Source organism: Peromyscus leucopus, chromosome 1 (assembly GCF_004664715.2).
Source record: "Peromyscus leucopus breed LL Stock chromosome 1, UCI_PerLeu_2.1, whole genome shotgun sequence".
Taxonomy (NCBI): domain Eukaryota; kingdom Metazoa; phylum Chordata; class Mammalia; order Rodentia; family Cricetidae; genus Peromyscus; species Peromyscus leucopus.
Window position 1 is genome coordinate 162,917,109 of NC_051063.1, and position 18,017 is coordinate 162,935,125.

Sequence of the window (18,017 nt, forward strand, 5' to 3'; positions counted from 1 at the left end):
AGTAGGCAGGTGAGGGTGGTGTGCATGCCAGCTAGGGGAATCTTGTAGAGTTTGGTTCACTTCCTCCACCATGTGGGTTCCAGGAGGTCACACTCAGATCCTTAGGTTTGATGGCAAGCCCCCTTATATGCTGAGCCGTCTTGCTGCCCCCTCATGTATCAAATGTTAATTACATCTACATATGTTAATCTCAGAACTTTTAAAACATTCATTCATGTGGCTACATTAGCATGCATCTTGCTCTGGTGGCATAATCATGAATTGTATGCCTAGATATACAAACAAATCCTCCCCTTCCAAATAGGAAATCGCTGTCCCCTTTACTTGCCCTGCTTAGCTGTGTGTAACAATTTTAAGGTTTTCTTTCAATATCATGAAATGACACAATGAAAAATTGGTCTCTTAATCCTGCATTAATTCCTGACCATAATTTTTGTGGTGCTGGGTTTGGAACCTAGGGCTTGGTGCTTGTTAATTGAGTGTGCTGTATATCCCAGGCCTATGACTGTAGTGGTGTATGTATGTAATGATCACATACCAGTGTTTTCCTTTACAGGTGCTCAACTTCAGTGTACATTAGAATCACTGCTCAGCTTGTCACTGTCCCCTGGCTTGTGAGTCATTAAGTTTCAGATGGGTTCTGGGAATCTGCATTGCTAACAAGTTCCCAAGAGATTCTTATGTTCTTCTAGAGACACTTCAGATCCACCAGTCTAACCATTTCTATCTGTAGGATTGTGCTGTCATTTCGTGTGTGTGTGTGTGTGTGTGTGTGTGTGTGTGTGTGTGTGTGTGTGTGTGTGTGAGATTTCACAGCAGCTTAGTGGAGAGCAAATTTTGACTCCTCAGGATTCGAGCAATAGATAGAAAGCTTTGCAAGTCAAATGTTTGTGTGTCCCCCTAGGTCTGTGAGTATAATCAGTGGCAGAATTCCTGACCAGCACACATGAGATCTTGGGGTGGATCTGACCATGTGACCGGAGGACAGCTTGCATGGATAGGTTCTGTTCTACCATGTGTGTCCCAGGGGTTACACTTAAGCCATCAAGCTTGGTGGCAAATGCCTTTACCCGCTCAGCCACCTCACTCATCCAATTTCTAAATAATTTTATTAACAAAACTAAGAATCCAAAAGCAATCCTTTTCTCTGGTAAGAGTTTCTGGATTCTGTTCTGAGGTTATGTTAAAACTAGAGGCTAAGAAGAAGCCTGGACAAGCATGTTTAGAGAAAAGATGGTCCGCATTGCCATGTTGACGGTAGCCAGCTTTTGCATTCGTCCAGAGGGAGAAAGCTGTCTCCAGCGTTAATGTGGCCAGGGGTTCGTCGTTTCCAGTGATGGCATAGAAACCAAGAGGACAAAAGGTGTGATTGTACCTGTATAGATCAGTGTGAGTGTGTTCAAGGCCAGCCTGGTCTACGTAGACGTTCTAGGACAAACAGTGCTGCATTGACTGTCTCAGAAAGAAAAAAAGGGGAGTGCTGGGGGTTACATCTGACAACACACCGTTTGTACCATAGCTTATCTCCAGTTACACTTATTTCAAAGCCTTGGTTACATTTTTATGTAAATCTTAAGCAGTGTTCAGCTGCAGAGTACATAGTAAATATTTGCTGCTATTACTAATGAATGGGAGATGGGAAGAGCCTGGCTCTACTTAAGAGCCTTTGAAGAGGACCCAGGCCCGGTTGTTCACCACTGTCTGTAACTCCAACTCCAGGGGATCCATGCCCACTTTTGGCGGCATCTGCAGCCAGTTGTACGTGCCATACACAGACATAATTCTCGAGTAAAAATACTGAAAGACAAAATACTGTGCTGGAAGCCTAGAGGTGACTCAGCGTGAAGCTTGGACATGATCTGGACATGAATGAGGTAGGCAGTGAGGGAGCAGTGGTGGGTTTGGAGGATGGATGTGCATGTACCAGCTGTGTGATGTGATGGGGGATTATGCAGACATTCACCACTGTGTGAGTTTGCAAGGCTGTTTCTCCTGGCCAATACTATATTTTATACATGTATGTATGTGTCTGTGTAGAAATATGCATGTGTGTGTCAATGTCCATGGAGTCTAGAAGATCTGGAGCTGGAGTTTTGGGTAGCTGTCACCCACCCTGTGTGGATGCTGGGAATGGTCCTCTGCAAGAGCATTAGCGCTCTTTCTCTTCAGTCATCCCTCCAGTCTTCCCAAATTTAAAAAAAATGCTTAAAAGCACATTTGTCTTTTATGTGTATGTATGGACACTTGGCATGTCACAGCACATGCAGAGCTCAGAGGATAAGTTTGTGGAGTTGGGTCTTACCTTCCACATATGTGTCTCTGGGAATTAGTATGGCACCCAGAACTTTGACTAAGCCATCTCACTGGTTCTCTGGCCAACTCTGGATTCTGTGTGGAGGAGATGGGTTTGGAGATTCTGTGATACCATGACTGCCTTTTGTGTTACTTTGTTAAGAGTTCAGTAAAGTGTGGTGGTGCTCACCCATAATTTCAGTACTCAGGAGGCTGAGGCAGGATTACCAAGAGTTTGAGACCAACCCAGGCTATATGATGAGATCTAGGCGTCCTGGGCTACAGAGTTAAGTCTACATTTTAAAAGAGGAGGGGTGCTGGCGAGCTGGCTCAGCAGATAAGAGCACTTACTGCTATTCCAGAAGATGGGCTCAGTTTCCAGTTCCAGAGGATCCCATGCTCCCCTGTGGTTCCCACAGGTACCCCCACCCATGTGGTATAAAAATATTTAGAGTAAAGGGAAGTGGAAATGGAGTGTACATTTCCTCATTTGTGTGCATGTGGCATTATAGCACTAAGTGAATAGCACTCTAGGAATATCAGACCTGTACACAAATTTACACACAAAAGAATGTGTGTACACATACATGGGCATTTTCTTTCATAAAGATAAATGTAGAGATAAATTTTTTAAGGTGAATGTCAGATTTTTTTAAAATGCCAATTCAGTTTGAGTGTCAATTAAAAAAATTTGCAGGTATTTATTGCATTTGAAAACTCATGTCAGCTCCAAATGGAGTTCTAGACATACCAAAGTAGTATTTTCCCAGAAATCTTGAAATGTTCTCAGATTCTTGTATCGAATTTAGAAGATTAAGGCTACACATTTCCACTGTTCCCAGGACGAGGTTTACACTGTGTTGAAATGCATAAAGTATTTGCCTTGGTATAACTTGCCATAATTGCAGTCTCATTTGGAAAGCTGTTAGGATTTGTAACTTTGTATTCCTAAACCAGTGTTCACCTGGAAGACCCATGTTTAATTCATTTAAATAAACAGTTATTCCACTAGAAATTATAAACCATTAGAAATCATAAGATTTTTGCTTTTGAAATTATAAACAACCAGACAGTATTGCAGATCTTTTCAACATTTGGCCTTGACTTAGCCATCTTACTTCTGAGAGGTAAATGATGCCTTCATAGCTTCAATACCATGAAGGAATTCAGTCTTTTTTTCCTTTTTCATGTGTATAGTGTATGTTTATATGTGCTTTCATATGTGGAGTGTACAAGTACATGCATTTCATACGTGGAGTGCACATGTATATGCATGTCTGTGTATACGGATCTAGAGCTGGCTCAGTGGGTAAAGGCACTTGCTGATAACCGGTGTGGATTAGGAGAACAGAACTGATCTGCACGGGTTTAATCTGGAGTTCAACAAACATGCAATACGCTGACTCCCAAAAGTCTTTTAAAATGGAAATTGGGCTGGAGTGAAGCACAGAAGAGCACTAGCTGGTCTTCCAGAGACCAGGGTTCGAACTCCAGCACCCACGGGACAGCTCACAAGTGTTTGTTAACTCCAGTCCCAGGTGATGTCACCCTCTTCTAGCCTCCAAGAGTGCTGCACGCACGGTGCAGACATACATGTAAATAAAACATCCATGCACACGAAACATCCATACACACAGTTAAGAAAATCAACAGACCCCCATGATTTGTGATTTTCAGGGACCCATTTTTCCCCTAACATGTTTTACCTGGAAAGGTGATTAAAACTAGGGCCTTGCACGTACTAGGCCAGTGTTCTAGCACCGAGCTACATCCATAGTGCTACTTTTTTCATCAAGACTGGGTCTTGTTAGCTTGTTAGCTCAGCCTGGCTCTGAACTTAGGAATCTCTTGCCTTGGTGTTTCCAATGCCTTGGATTACTGGTCTGTACCCTAAAACTGGCTGGTTAGTTAAAGGTCTATTTAACATGGAAAGTTCACTCCAGTCTAGGCACTCTTCTCTCAGCTCTCAGTTGTCCGCACTTAACCTCTACTCTAGCGTGAACTCTCTGATATGGTATAAGTGAGGGCTATAAGCACCCCTAAAACTATAGCTTTTTCCCTGAGAGAATTGTTGGTTTTGTATAAGCGTTGAGGCATGGCTAAAGACTTCAACATTGATCGCATTTACACAGACAAAGATAGCCTCTTTGAGACTGCACCTCAAAAGCCCGGTCCGATACAGCCCAAGTCTTGCCTTGAACTCACGCGGTCCTGTCTCAGCTTAATTGTTGAGATCACAGGCTTGTGCCACCATGCCCAGACTGTAAGGTTTATTTTTAGCAAATGTTATCTGTAGGTGAGAGCACATCAAAGCTACTGAAATAGATCACTCCATGGGTGTAAAGAAAGGGTTTTTTTGTAAACATGAAACTGTCATGTGCCTCTCTCTCAGGTGGTAGAGTTGCCAGAGGCATTTGGGGGTATCCAGAGCTGCCATGGCTACCCCTAAGGGGGTGGAGAGAGAAGTTAAAGGGCTGGGGGCTTTAAGAGAGGAAGCTTTAAGCTTGGAAGTTTAGGGCCAGAGGAGCCCAGGGGCTTTGATATGCACCACAGCTCCATGTTAATAGGGGTTGAAGAAACCTGGAAGTTAGCATGGGGCTTTGATCTGTAACCAGATGCCTCATTTGCCTGAAGAAGGAAGACATAAGGAAAGTGGCTCTTCTGTGAGCTTTTATAAACCCCTCCTCAAAGCAATCTCTATGGTCCAGCCTGAGCTGAGCCCAGACCGTCACTCTGAACAATGTCACTGGACTGCCTTTTTTTGGGGGGTGGGGGACACCTAACATTATCCAGTTTGAATGGCTGTTTAAAGAGTTCTGGTTGGTTTTGTCTGTCTGTCTATCTATCTATCTTTGTGTGTTTTCCTTCAAAACAAGGTTTCTCTGTGTAGCCCTGGCTGTCCTGGTCCTATAGACCAGGCTGGCCTCAAACTCAGAGATCTGCCTGCCTTGGCCTCCTACTCAGTGCTGGGATTAAAGGCATGCACCACCAGGCCTGTCTGGTTTGGCTTTTTCAAGTTGATTATATTTAATCATTTTATGAAAGGTCTTGAGATATATGACAAAATCTACCATAACTGCAAAGACCTCCATGTTGGATGGAAAAATTCTTCTGTTTGGTAATAAGAAATGCATACACATATGTAAACACTGAAAGACATACCAGAATATAGCAGTATTTTTATGGCAGTTATCAAAAATATAACTATCCACAAATACGATAACTAGAAGTATATTCTTAAATGAATATTAAAAACTAACGTGCTACTAACACATGCTGTTGTACTGATCTTTAAAATGCGACACAAAGCCGGATGTTAAAAAATTCAAGATGTATGATGAACCATGCTTAAAATTTAAAAATATGAGCCAGCAGTGGTGATGCATGCCTTTAGTCCCAGCACTCGGGGATACGGAGGCAGTCACATCTGTGAGTTATAGGCCAGCCTGGTTATAGAGTTCCAAGACGGCCAGAACTACAGAGAAATCCTGTCTCAAAAAACCGAAGGAAAAATATATGCAAATGCACCTACAGGGAAAGCAGCAACTATTTTTTAGTAATATAGAATACAATGAAACTTAGGGTTCATTTTTATTCTTATGGAAATTAATGCTGATAACCATTTTACAGTGTGTTCCTACATGTACTACAATTTTCTGTTGTTTTGAGATGGTCTTTCCCATGTAGCCCTGGCTGGCCTGAAAGCAGGTATGTAGGTCAGGTTGCTCTAAAACTATGACCTCCTTGCCTTTCCCACCAAAGTGCTGGCATCTCTAAGTGTGCACGCCACACACAATTGGAAGTAGTTTTCATAAAGTATTTAAAGTCAGTAGAACAGTCTCAAAGTTACAAATTACCTTCACAGCTGACACAGTTCAACAATGACCATAAATATTTCCTATGCTAGGGAGCAGTAAATAGTACTGTGGCAGGGAACTCTAATAACTACTGAGATATGTGTAAGCATGGTTTTCTTTTTGAAACTGCAGGTTTACAATAATTGGAAAGACTTTACAAAGACATCACTTTCTTTTATTCTATTTCCATATTTTCTCTATGAACCCTTTGATGGACAATGAGGTTCCTCTTATAACTAAAGGACTTGCCACAGTCCTTACACACATAGGGTTTCTCCCCTGTGTGAGTTCTTTGATGAACAATGAGATTTGTTTTTTGACGGAAGCACTTTCCACATTCATTGCATTTATAGGGTTTCTCTCCTGTATGAGTTCTTTGATGATGAATGAGGTAAGACTTCCTGCTAAAAGCTTTCCCACACTGAGGGCACTCATAGGACTTCTGCCCTGTGTGTATTTTCTGATGTACAGTGAGGGTTGCTTTTTGGCGAAAGCTCTTCCCACACTCATTACAAACATAGGGTTTCTCCCCAGTATGAATCCTCTGGTGTAGATTGAGATTTGTCTTTTGACTGAATGATTTCCCACACTCGTTACATTCATATGGTTTCTCTCCTGTGTGAGTTCTGTGATGATCAATGAGGTAGGACTTCATTCTAAAGGCCTTCCCACAACGAGGACATTCATAAGACTTCTCCCCTGTATGCGTCCTCTGATGGGCCACAAGAGTCGTTTTCTGGCGGAAGGACTTTCCACATTCGTTACACAGATAGGGCTTCTCCTCGTTATGAGTTTTCTCATGAAGAGCAAGTGTTGTTTTCTGGGAGAATGATTTCCCACATTCCTTACAAATATAGGGCTTCTCCCCTGTATGAGTCCTCTGGTGGACAGTGAGGTTTGCTTTCTGGTGGAAAGATTTCCCACATTCTTTACAAATATAGGGTTTCTCCCCTGTATGAATTCTCTGATGGAGGGAGAGCGTTGTCTTTTGACGGAAAGACTTCCCACAGTCATGACACTCATATGGCTTTTCTCCCGTGTGAGTTCTCTGATGACGAATAAGGTGGGACTTCAATCTGAAGGCATTCTTACACTGTGGACATTCATATGACTTCTCTCCTGTGTGTGTTCTCTGGTGATCAGTGAGGGCTGTCTTTAGGCGGAAGGACTTACCACACTCATTACAAACAAAGGGTTTTTCTCCTGTGTGAGTTCTCTGATGGTCAATGAGATATGACCTCCTTCTAAATGCATTTCCACACTGATGACACTGATAAGGCTTTTCCTCTGTGTGAATCGCCAGATGCAGAATCAACACTGACTTCCTGCAGAAGGACTTCCCACATTCTGTGCATATATGATTTTTTTCAGTATTTGTTGCTCTTTTCTTTTTGTTATATATGGATGGATTTTCCCCTCTGTATGCTCTATTTTGTGTATTTGAGCTTCCCTTCCTAAGAAATGGCTTCTCACAGTCGTTATATCCAAATGACTGTGCTGGAGTTCCTATTTTCTCATGTTGTACCAGTACATCACTGTGACTGCAAGCCTTGGCACTTTGAGTATGGAACTTGATTTCAGGATGTCCCATGTCTTGCATGGAATTTGGGCATGATTTCAAATATCCATCATACTCATTAAATCTCTTTCTTGCAGGACTTAGATTACTGTTAATTAATTCCGACACATTTTCTAAAATATTTCCATGAGTGTCATATTCAGGAGGTAGATCTTTGGAATTAATAGGACTGTTCATTAGGGTAAATGTCTTTTGATACATATTACTCTTCTTTTTAGTTAGTTCTTTATAGTTAATATATACAAATGATCTAGAATACTTATCTTGGTGTTCCTTGAATTTCATTAAAAACTCACTTGATCTCCAGTTTTCTTCTGGAAAAGAATAACAACTAGTGAATTTCTACGAATTTGCTAGGTAAAAGAATTATGAAACGATCTAACAAGTGAAAGACCTATAGCAAACCACTTCCAGGTTATAAAGCAAAACAAAGAAGAATAGAAAACCTACGGACGAACATGAAGCATAAATACAAAGTGTGCTTCAATGTAAAAAAGAATGAATAGAAACACTGTTAATGCCTCTTGAACTGTAAATAATTATATACAGAAAGTAATACAAACCAAATAAGGAATGGTGTAAGAGGAATTCAGGGTTGGGAAGACTCTTAAATGATGAAACAGATCTATCAACGGAATCAAAGTAATGTAAGATGAACAATAAGGTAGAAATATTTGTTAAGAGAAATCACAGGAAAGATAACTATTGCAGGAAACATCACCCAAATTTTTATACACAAGCCTCTCAATTACTGTGGTGAAACAACCAGTCATGTTGCTCAGTCCCCTTTACATAACGCACCACAGGCTCACTAATCTTTTAAAGGATTAGTCTCTTGGAATCTAGAAAAGCATTCCTACAATTCCTATAACTAGCTCTGAGGCTACTGAAGAGGTAGAACTATTTTGCCATGTAACAGGAGAACTAGGAAAACGCTTCTAACAAGAAGTTTAATACAGAGTGGTGTGTAAAACTGCTGAACTCACCCTGCTAAACTGACTCTAAAACTCCTGGGATAACTGTTGTTTTCAGACGTTTATCTCTTTATCTTAGTGCATAATCAAGATTTGAGCAAGTAAGAAGATGTTTAGATGGTGAGAAGGCCAAGGCAGAAAGTGAATGACACCCTCTAAAATGTTGGGTCATCCGAGCCAAGTGACAACAGCCCATGTTTGTAGTGTTTTCATCAATTTTCAGCTTTATCTCTAGTCATATTTGGAGAATCTTCAAGTAAATCGTACTGTTCTATGATTTCAGAAACCCTTCATACAGAAACCTTTCATATTGCCAAGTGTAGGGTTAGGGTGCACGTTGTGAAATCCCAGCACTTGTGAGGCAGAGACAAGGGGATTGAGTGTTTGATGTCAGTCTTGGCTACATGGTGAAAACCAGCTGAACAAACTACAAGGTGGGATATAGCTCAGCAGTGGAGTGTCTGTCCAACATGGACAAGGCTCTGGGGTCTATCCTCAACCCTGCAGCCAACAACAGAACAGTAACAAGAACAAAAGCCTACACATACTTCCTTCCATTGCTTCAAGCTCTACTTGAAACGGGTATAATTATCATCTAGAAAATTCATTGCAAAAACAAATATCTTTTGAAACATAATAGGATTTCATGTAGCCCCGGCTCACCTCAAACTTGTTATGTACCAAAAATGACTCTGAACAGTTTTTAACTTTTAGATTTATTCATTGTATTTCATGTGAGTGTTTTGCCTTCACGTATGTGCACCAAATGTGTGCTTGGTGCCCATGGATGTCAGAAGAGGCTATCAGATCTAGAAGTGGACTTATGGATGGTTGTGAGCCACCAAGTGGGCTGGGAAGCCAAGTTCTCAGAAGAGCAGCCAGCATGGCCTCAAACTCCTGCTAGTCCTCCAGTTCAGCTTCTGAAGTGTTTGGAATACAGGCAGGCACCACCAAACTTAGCAGCAAGTACTTAAACAGTCTTGCGTTTTCTCATAAATATCTCAAAAAATACGGACTGGAGAGTACCCTTTCTTATTGAAAAGGATGTTTGGGGCTGGAAAGATGTCCGAACAGTTAAGAGAACCCAGGTTCAGTTCCCAGCACCCATATGAAAGCTCACAACTGTCTATAAGTTCAGTTCCTGAGACTCTGACACCTCTTCTGGCCTCAGATCCCAGGTATGTATGTAGTACACATATATACATGCAGGCAAAATACTTACACATGTAAAATAAAAATACACCTAAATTCAAAAAATCTTTTGGTTGGAAAGGGTGGCTTACACCTTTCATTTCTATGACTGAGGAGATGGAGGCAGAAGCATTTTTCTTTCTTTCTTTCTTTTTTTTTTTTTTCTGAGACAGGGTTTCTCTGTGCAGCTCTGTCTGTCCTGGAACTCACCAGGCTGGCCTTGAACTCACAGAGACCCACCTGCGTCTGCCTCCCAAATGCTGGGATTAAAGGTGTACGCTACCACCACCCGCCTCGGCAGAAGAATTTCTATGAGTACCAGGCTAGCCTAGGCTACAGTTGTATGTTGTGATCTTCTTTGAATGCCTGAGTTCACAATATTACTGCGAATCTCAGAGCAATGATGTTTTCTGGGATTAAACCACTTTGGTCAGAATAGGGTCACAGCCCAAGCAGGTGTATTTGAAAAGAGCTCAGTAGTACAGGCTTTCTGAATGGATGACAAAAGTATCTCTTACACAGCTCCAGTCACACATTTCCTCCCAGTGCTGGGGGCTAAACCTAGGGCCTCATGCTCCACACATAACTGTTTACTCTGAATATTCAACACATTATATGCCAGATTTGTCTTCAATAGATCTTATCTTTGGGAGAAAGAATCTTGAAGCATCGAGTATCTATAAATAATGTTTGTGTCTATATGAACCGTGTGTAGTACTGGAAGCAGACAGATGTGACAGGAAATAGTCACCAGCAGTTCATGGGAAAGAAAACACAAACAGCAGAAGAGTGTGCTGGTACATGGCCTAACACCCAGCAGCTGGAAGCCTGAGGCAGGAGGATCATGAGTTCAAGGCCAGCCTGGGCTAAATAGCAAGTCACTTTCTCAAAGAAAACAGCAAAGAGAAAAAAAACATTAACTGAACACTGAGAGAAAGAGCGTGAGGGTGTAGTACATTTTTGTTACATTGGGGCAAATATCTTTAGTAACAAACAAGTTTGGGGAGAAATGATATGTAGTTTTTAGTTATTCTGTGATGTTGGAGGTGAGTCCACGCTTTAGCATGTCAGGCAAGAGGTTTACCACAGAGCTTGGCCACTGCCCATTTACTTACTTTAGACATGCTCGCTCCCCTGTTGGCCTTGAACTCCTTTGTTTATTCATTTATTTATTTGTTGCACTTATAGATCTCCAAGGAAACCAGAAATGTTAAGCACCTAGGATTGTTCTTTTAAACGGAAGGACATATGACCTGTTTTCAGAAGGCTGGGATTTGGAGGTGGTTAACAGCCTGGTGATCTGTGTTATCTGCTGGGCCAGGCCACATCAAGCCCTTACAGTCGGGACCAGAGGTGGCTAGTAGTCCAAATGACTTCTATGCTATCTATATGACCAAGGCCAGGCCAGATCCTCCCCTCATGTTAGTATAGGGTAGCCTGTCTCCAGAACGCATCGCCTTGGAAGAAAGGACATGTACCCTGAGTTGAGTCTCAGTGTAATTATGCCTCCTCATGCATCAGGGTTTGTGTTACACCAGAAAACATTTCCAAATTGTACTATCCTTAAATATGCTAACAATAAATCCCCTGGATCCCCTGGATTAGACTCTCTAGAAGCTTGATCCAGCCTGGCCAACTAAGTCGGGCCAATCAGAGTTTTCATTCTCGCCTCTTTGCAGATCGTTTCCCTGCCTGCCATGACACGTGCAAGGACCCCCTCATTTCCTCATCCCTCATTCCTTCAAGCATGCGCTCCTGTTGGCCTTGAGCTCCTGGACTCAGGTTCTAGGACTCCAGTTGTGTCTAACATGCCTGGCTCAGAATTTTGGTTTAAGTTTTGTAGGTGAGCCGGTTACTTCAAAAGTTAGGAAATTTTAAGAACATTTAAAACATTTCAATGATATTCCTGGTTACCTGCTTCCTTCAGTTTTACTTTCTATTATCTTTCATGTCTGGAACTCAGAAACTCACCTAAGCAGACATGACCTGCAAATGATGTCCATGGTTCTTCCCCTCTCTCCAATCTGAGGATGACATCGGGTTTAGACACGTCACACCCTGATAAGAAGGAGAAGGAAGTGATAATGAGCAAGGTAGCTGGGGATGGAGCTGAGTGGTAAAACACACACCCAGCCAAAGAGGGTAGGTGAGGAAGATGAGGGAACAATCTCAACATGTGACTGCACATGTGCAGAAGCTCAAAAAATACTAAAGGTGACTAAGGTGCATAGCTGAATGTCTCTCTTTTGCATAACAGCAAACGTAGCTCCTTCCTCTAGGAGCTGAAGAGCAAACACCCCTCCTGCAAACCAAAAGGGTCTCTTGGCTCCCATTACTGGAATTCGAGAGCACAACTAATTAGGTGCCCTGAGAGGAAATAAGCAGCATCACAGCTTCCCATACCTACGGAGATGAGGTGGCCATAGTTTTCCAGCATCACATCCATACACAGGGTCTTCTGAGCAGGATCCAGCTGCTGCCACTCCTCCTGACTGAAGTCCACAGTCACATCCTTGAGTGACAGGGACCCCTGCAGTGCAGAATTTGGAAGAGTGACTGACACATGTTAACTAGATACTGGAAATGGCTGTGGGCTCATCCTTCTGCACGCTGTGAATATGTATTACTCTCATTGGTTAATAATAAAACCGACTGGCCTATAGCAAGGCAGGATAAAGTCAGGCGGGACAATCGAACTGAGAACTCGGATGAAGAAACGTGGAGTTGAGAGAGATGCCAGTGAGCCACCCAAGAAGCAAGATGCTAGAGGACAGATAAAGCCATGAGCCATGTGGCAATACATAGACTATTAGGAATGGGTTAATTTAAATGTAGGAGCTATTGGCCGAGCATTTTGTAATTACTATAAGCGTCTGTGTTTATCTAGGACTGGGCGGTTGGGACAGGAAAACTACTCTTTAAACATTTCTTTAGATTTATTTTATGTGTATGGGTGTTTTGCCTGCATGTGTGTCTGTGCACCACACATGTGCCTGGTGCTCTTGGAGGTTAGAAGACAGTGTCAGAGTCCAGGAACTCGAGTTAGACAGTTGTAAGACACCATGTGGGTGCTAGGAACTGATCCCGGGGCCTCTGGAAGAGTAACAAGTGCCTGGCGTCTCTACAGCCCTGGGAACTACTCTTATCCCCGCTTCTTTGTGGCAGTCACATAAACTGACTCAGCAGGTAAAGGCACTAGTTGCCTGATGATGGAGTTCAATCTTGGTTCCACATGGTAAAAGGAGAGAACCGACTCCTGTAAGTTGCACTGACATTCACATGAATGCTGTGGTACATGCATGTTTACATACACAGACACAGGTGAACACTAAGGAAAGTAAAAATGTAATTAAACCATGACTTATCTGAAGTTGCTCCATGCCTACAATGTGCACGTGTTTACTGGGAACCAGACTCTAACATACGTGCTCCCCGGGCATGAACACAGGAGAGTACATATGAATATAAACCCACAGCCCACTGTAGCACACACATAAGGCATGGTGTCTCACAAGACACCAATGACATCAATTTTCTCCACTTCAAAATCAAAGTGGAGGGTTGGGGGGGAATAGTTTGACAGAGCAAAACAAGCAACTTCCCAAAGAAGGGGAGCCATTACCTCACCTGAGCCATGGTTTTGAGATCTGGGCTCCTCTCCAGGAAAGTCGGGTAGTTCCTAAAATAGCAAAACCAAGAAGGGGTGAGGGTGGGCCCTTGAGAATTTACTCCCTTAACAGCTAGCTCTCATGGCTTACCCTAAATTAAAACATCTCTATGTGTTGATTCTTTTCTCCTTTGTACATCCTAATGAATGGAATATATTGGGGCTAAGGAGCTATTTCATTCCCACATCCCAAGATACAGGCTTTCGGAACACGATGGAGCAAGGGCAAGCTGCGCCCTACCCCAAACAGCCTACAGTTATGGATGCCTTCCGGCCGCTCCCTAGCAAGGCTGTACCCTGTGTAACAATCCATGGGGCTACCTGACACCCCACACCTGAGGAGCACTGTGGACGCAACCTGCTCATGAGTATCTAACAGGCACCAATTCTGGTTCCAGTTTGAGTTCTCTCCTCATTGGAGAAGAAAAGCTTAGGTTTAAAAACAACCAGTTTCTTTCTACAAATGTGCTCTTATAATTCATTACATTTTCCTATTGGGTTATTTTTATTTTACAGATGTGTTAGTTCTTTGCTTTTTGAGACATTGTCTTACGCAGCCCAAGATGGCCTGAAATTTGCTACATAGATGAGGATGACCTGGAACTCCTGATCCAACCACCTCCTTTTTAAATTTATTTATTTTATGTGCATGAGTATTTTGTGTGCATGTATGTACATACACCATGTGCATTATGGTACCCTCAGAGGACAGAAGATCACAGACAGTTGTGACGTGCCACATGGGTGCTGGGAACAGAACTCAGGTCCTTTGCCAGAGCAACACATGCTCTTAACCCCTGAGCCAACTCTCCGGCCACCGACTGCCTTTTTTACAGGATGGTAACTTCTGATTCAGTCCCAGTGAAATCCCAAAGGCAGTACAAGAGGCAAATGTCAAGGGTCCTTCACTCACACCCATAAACCCTGTTTTCTCCTCTGTAAAGTTTTGTGTCCATTAGTTTAACTCATACCTCAATAAGCTGGAAAGCTGAGAATAATATATTTTTAAGTGGTAAGTTGTTTTTAGAATACAATTTTCCTGAGGGAAGAAAAATGTATGTTTATAAGCAAAGGGCTTCTTGCAGGTGCCATGAGAACATTGGACAAAAAAAATGTATAAAACCAGAAGGCAGTAATTCTCACCTTAACACTAGATGAAGCCCCCAAGGGTGGTGGCTGCTTGGGTTGTGTTGGATCCTACCCAAGAGGACTCCTGGGACAAATAAGATCCACCCAGACAAGTGGGCCCTGCATGTTCCGAGGAACAGGAGGCTGCGGCTGGAGAAGAGCTGAACACATGAGAACAGAAGTGTATCTGGAGGGCCCAGAAGCAGCTTCTCTTGGGAAATGAGAGAAGATATCCTAAATTACAGAGTTACCAGCTACGATGGCCTCCTACTGTCCTTTGAACTCTGATTTCTCTTTCCCAGCTCCCAATCCATTCGAGCTGGAGACTTCGCACCTGCAGAAGTAAAGAGACAAAATGGGGGTTGGAGAACTGGGGGAGGGGGGTCATGGATGTGCCTTTCACACTGTAGGCTTTCAAAAGCAGGAAGAATTTGCTTTAAAAAAAATAAAGCTGGGTGGTGTGGTCCATGCCTTTGGTCCCACACTCAGGAGGTGGAGACAGGCAGATCCCTAACTTTGAGGCTAGCCTGGTCTATGTAGTGAGTTCTAGGACAGCCAGGGCTATACAGAGAATCCCTGTCTCAAAAACCAATAAACAAACAAACAAACAGAAAGCGTTTCAGTGGCTGGAGAGATGACGCTGTGGTCGGTGCTCTTGCAGAGGACCATAACAGCCTGTAACTGCACACCAGGTATCTGATGTTCTCTTCAGGCCTCTAAGGGCACACACTTTCACTCACACAAAAACCTTAAGCAAGTGTGACCAGCTAAATGACCACTATGAAACTGATCTGTAAATACAGATCATTTAAATAAATACAGATCATTTAAATACATTTAAATAAATACAGATCATTTAAATAAATGACCAACAATTTTTTAGTATCTTAAGAATGCCTGGCAGAGAGGGTGGAAGTGAGGGAATAGGGAGATGAGTGGGATCGGGATACATGATGTGAAATCCACAAGAATCGATAACGAGTTAAAAAAAATGACTTGCAAAAATCATTGAGCTTTCCATGAATTCGTATAGCAGTAGGAGAAAAAAAATTACCCAATAGTAATTTTTGAAGTGGCGGTTAAAAGAATAGGGGAAGAGTGTTTCCTTCTTGTTTATCTGAAGCCCTAGAGTTCATCTGAGAGTGTGAGGGGTGGACTTCCAAGTCAGAGAAGTGCTTTACCACTGAGCACATGACCTTCGGGGTTTTCTTGACCCCCACCCCCACACGGTTTCTCCGTGTAACAGCTCTGGCTGTCCTGGAACTCACTCTGTAGACCAGACTGGCTTCAAACCCAGAGATCCTCCTGCTTCCTGAGTGCAGGGGTTAAAGGTGTGGGCCACTACTGCCGGTTTTCTTTCTTTTTTAAAAACTGTATGTTCTCAAAGATCTTCTGCTTATTCCAACATATTAGTCATCATTCAATATGGGGTTTCTCAATATATACAGTGCTACTCCCTCAAATTTTTATTTTCTCTTCATAAAAAAAATAACTAAAATTCTCAGCACACATCTTTAATCCTAGCATTCTGGAGGCAGGGGTGGGGTGGGGGTCGGTGTGTGTGAATCTCTGTAAGGTCAGGGCCAACCAAGGCTACATAGTCAATCTCTGTCTCAAAAAAAAAAAAAAAGTAAAATAAAATACATAAATAGAGCAGCCAGGCGGTGGTGGTGCACGTCTTTTATGGGAGGCAGAGGCAGGCAGATCTCTGAGGCCAGCCTGGTCTACATCGTGAGCTCCAAGGCAGCCAGGGCTACACTTGAGAAACTGTCTCAAAACAAATCTACCTATTATACTTGTTAAATTGCTCATCAAATTCTACAGGCAAATAAAACGGCAACTATTCAGAAAATTTAAACAATGCTAAGGAGCCAGGACTGAGGTTTTCTCAAGTCCCATAATGGGCAACTTAACGACTCCTCATGGACTTCCAACACAAACACTTCAAAATTAGACGTAATCAAAGCTGTACTGCTCATTGCAGTCAACAATTCCAGAAGTTCCCAAGGCAAGCGCAATCTCCGACAGTCTTACTTAACACGGAACAAAAATCCTCTCACAATCCGGTTTACTCTCCCAAGTCCTACAATCTACAATAAATCGACTGCCTTTAAAACCCAGACACAGGCGTTTCCCCCCACTATTCTGGTTAACAATAGTTAACGCCGGGAAAACTGAAAGCCCTGCCTATAAGGACAGGCGCAGCGAGACTCAAGTGGAGTCTCCCGGGGAAGCCCTAGGGCGCGCGCCGGCCTCGCCTCCCTCCCGGGTGCGCGCTCCCGGGTCCTGCCTCGCTGCATTCTCCCTGCTCGCCGCCTCTAAGGCCTGACTCTGTTGGCTTGTCCGTCCTAACCCGGGCTGGCGCCTTCCCCTTCAGCATCCCCAGCCGGGCTCGCCCGTCACCCGCCCATTTCACACGCACAGAGGACACACCAGGCTCACCTTCGACCACTGGCTAGCCGTGCGCGCCTGCGCGGTGCGGCACGGTCGGTCTCTCCCAGGGGTCTCTGCGGCGCGTTCCTGAGTCGGCTGGCTAAGCGCGCCTTCCAGACATCCGGGTTTTGCGGACCTTGAACTACATTTCCCACAGACCACTGGGCTCCCTTCAAACTTTGCAGATTTGGGGTCTGACTCTGGCATCGGTGCGCAGAGGTTTCCCAGGGTGTGCAGGGCCTGGAGCTCAGGCTTGTGTATGTGTGTGTGTTTGTGGGATGAGGTCATGATTAAGTGCATGGTTGGGCTTTGATGCGGGACCTTTTGAGTGACCGTGATTACCTGTGATGTGGGCTGTGATGGATTTGAAATCATCCATCATATAACGGTGCTGCCTTGACTTAGTGTGGTACTGACTGGGTAATGGGGCCGAGCTTCATTTCTGCAGTTCCAGTTTGTTTTGGAGTTTATTGGAACACTCCTTGAAGACTGCAGACTATATTTAGGTTAAACAGTGGACTTCCAATAAAGCATGGTTTGATTGTCTTCCTCGGGGAACTCCCAGCCTCCAGTGCCTGACTTAATACAGCCAGCTATCAATAACATGAGTGCCGGTCTAGATGCCAATTTTTGATCTTTGTATTTGAGACCAATCTCTCCATTATGTAGCTCTGGCTGTTCTGAAACTCCCAATGTAGACCAGGCTGGCCTCAAATTCACAATGTAGACCAGGCTGGCCTCAAATTCACAAGATCCATGCCTTTCTGCCTCCCGAGTGTTGAGATTAAAGGCTACCACACCTGGCCTCTTATTTTTAATATATCTGTGCATTAAAAAACATGTTCTCAATAAGTCAAGCGTGGTAGCACACGCCTTTAATTCCAGCACTCGGGAGG

At 43.3% G+C, this 18,017-nt stretch overlaps 1 protein-coding gene across 2 annotated transcripts in view; it reads right to left on the reverse strand.

The window, feature by feature from the left end:
• Positions 1-5,870: 5,870 nt before the first annotated feature.
• The window catches only part of LOC114681681 (zinc finger protein 567), a 32,742-nt gene continuing 20,595 nt past the window's right edge, over positions 5,871-18,017 (reverse strand). Inside the window, exons 1-7 of one of the 2 annotated variants that reach the window (XM_028855322.2) lie at positions 17,131-17,231; positions 14,940-15,022; positions 14,704-14,849; positions 13,521-13,572; positions 12,297-12,423; positions 11,865-11,951; positions 5,871-8,042 (exon numbers count right to left, since the gene is read on the reverse strand). In XM_028855322.2, coding sequence (XP_028711155.1) covers positions 6,325-8,042; positions 11,865-11,951; positions 12,297-12,423; positions 13,521-13,529 — 1,941 coding nt within the window. In that variant the 5' untranslated portion in view covers positions 13,530-13,572; positions 14,704-14,849; positions 14,940-15,022; positions 17,131-17,231 and the 3' untranslated portion in view covers positions 5,871-6,324. Of the gene's footprint in view, positions 8,043-11,864; positions 11,952-12,296; positions 12,424-13,520; positions 13,573-14,703; positions 14,850-14,939; positions 15,023-17,130; positions 17,232-18,017 lie in introns of those variants that run through there. The other variant, XM_037202135.1, reaches the window with a different exon arrangement.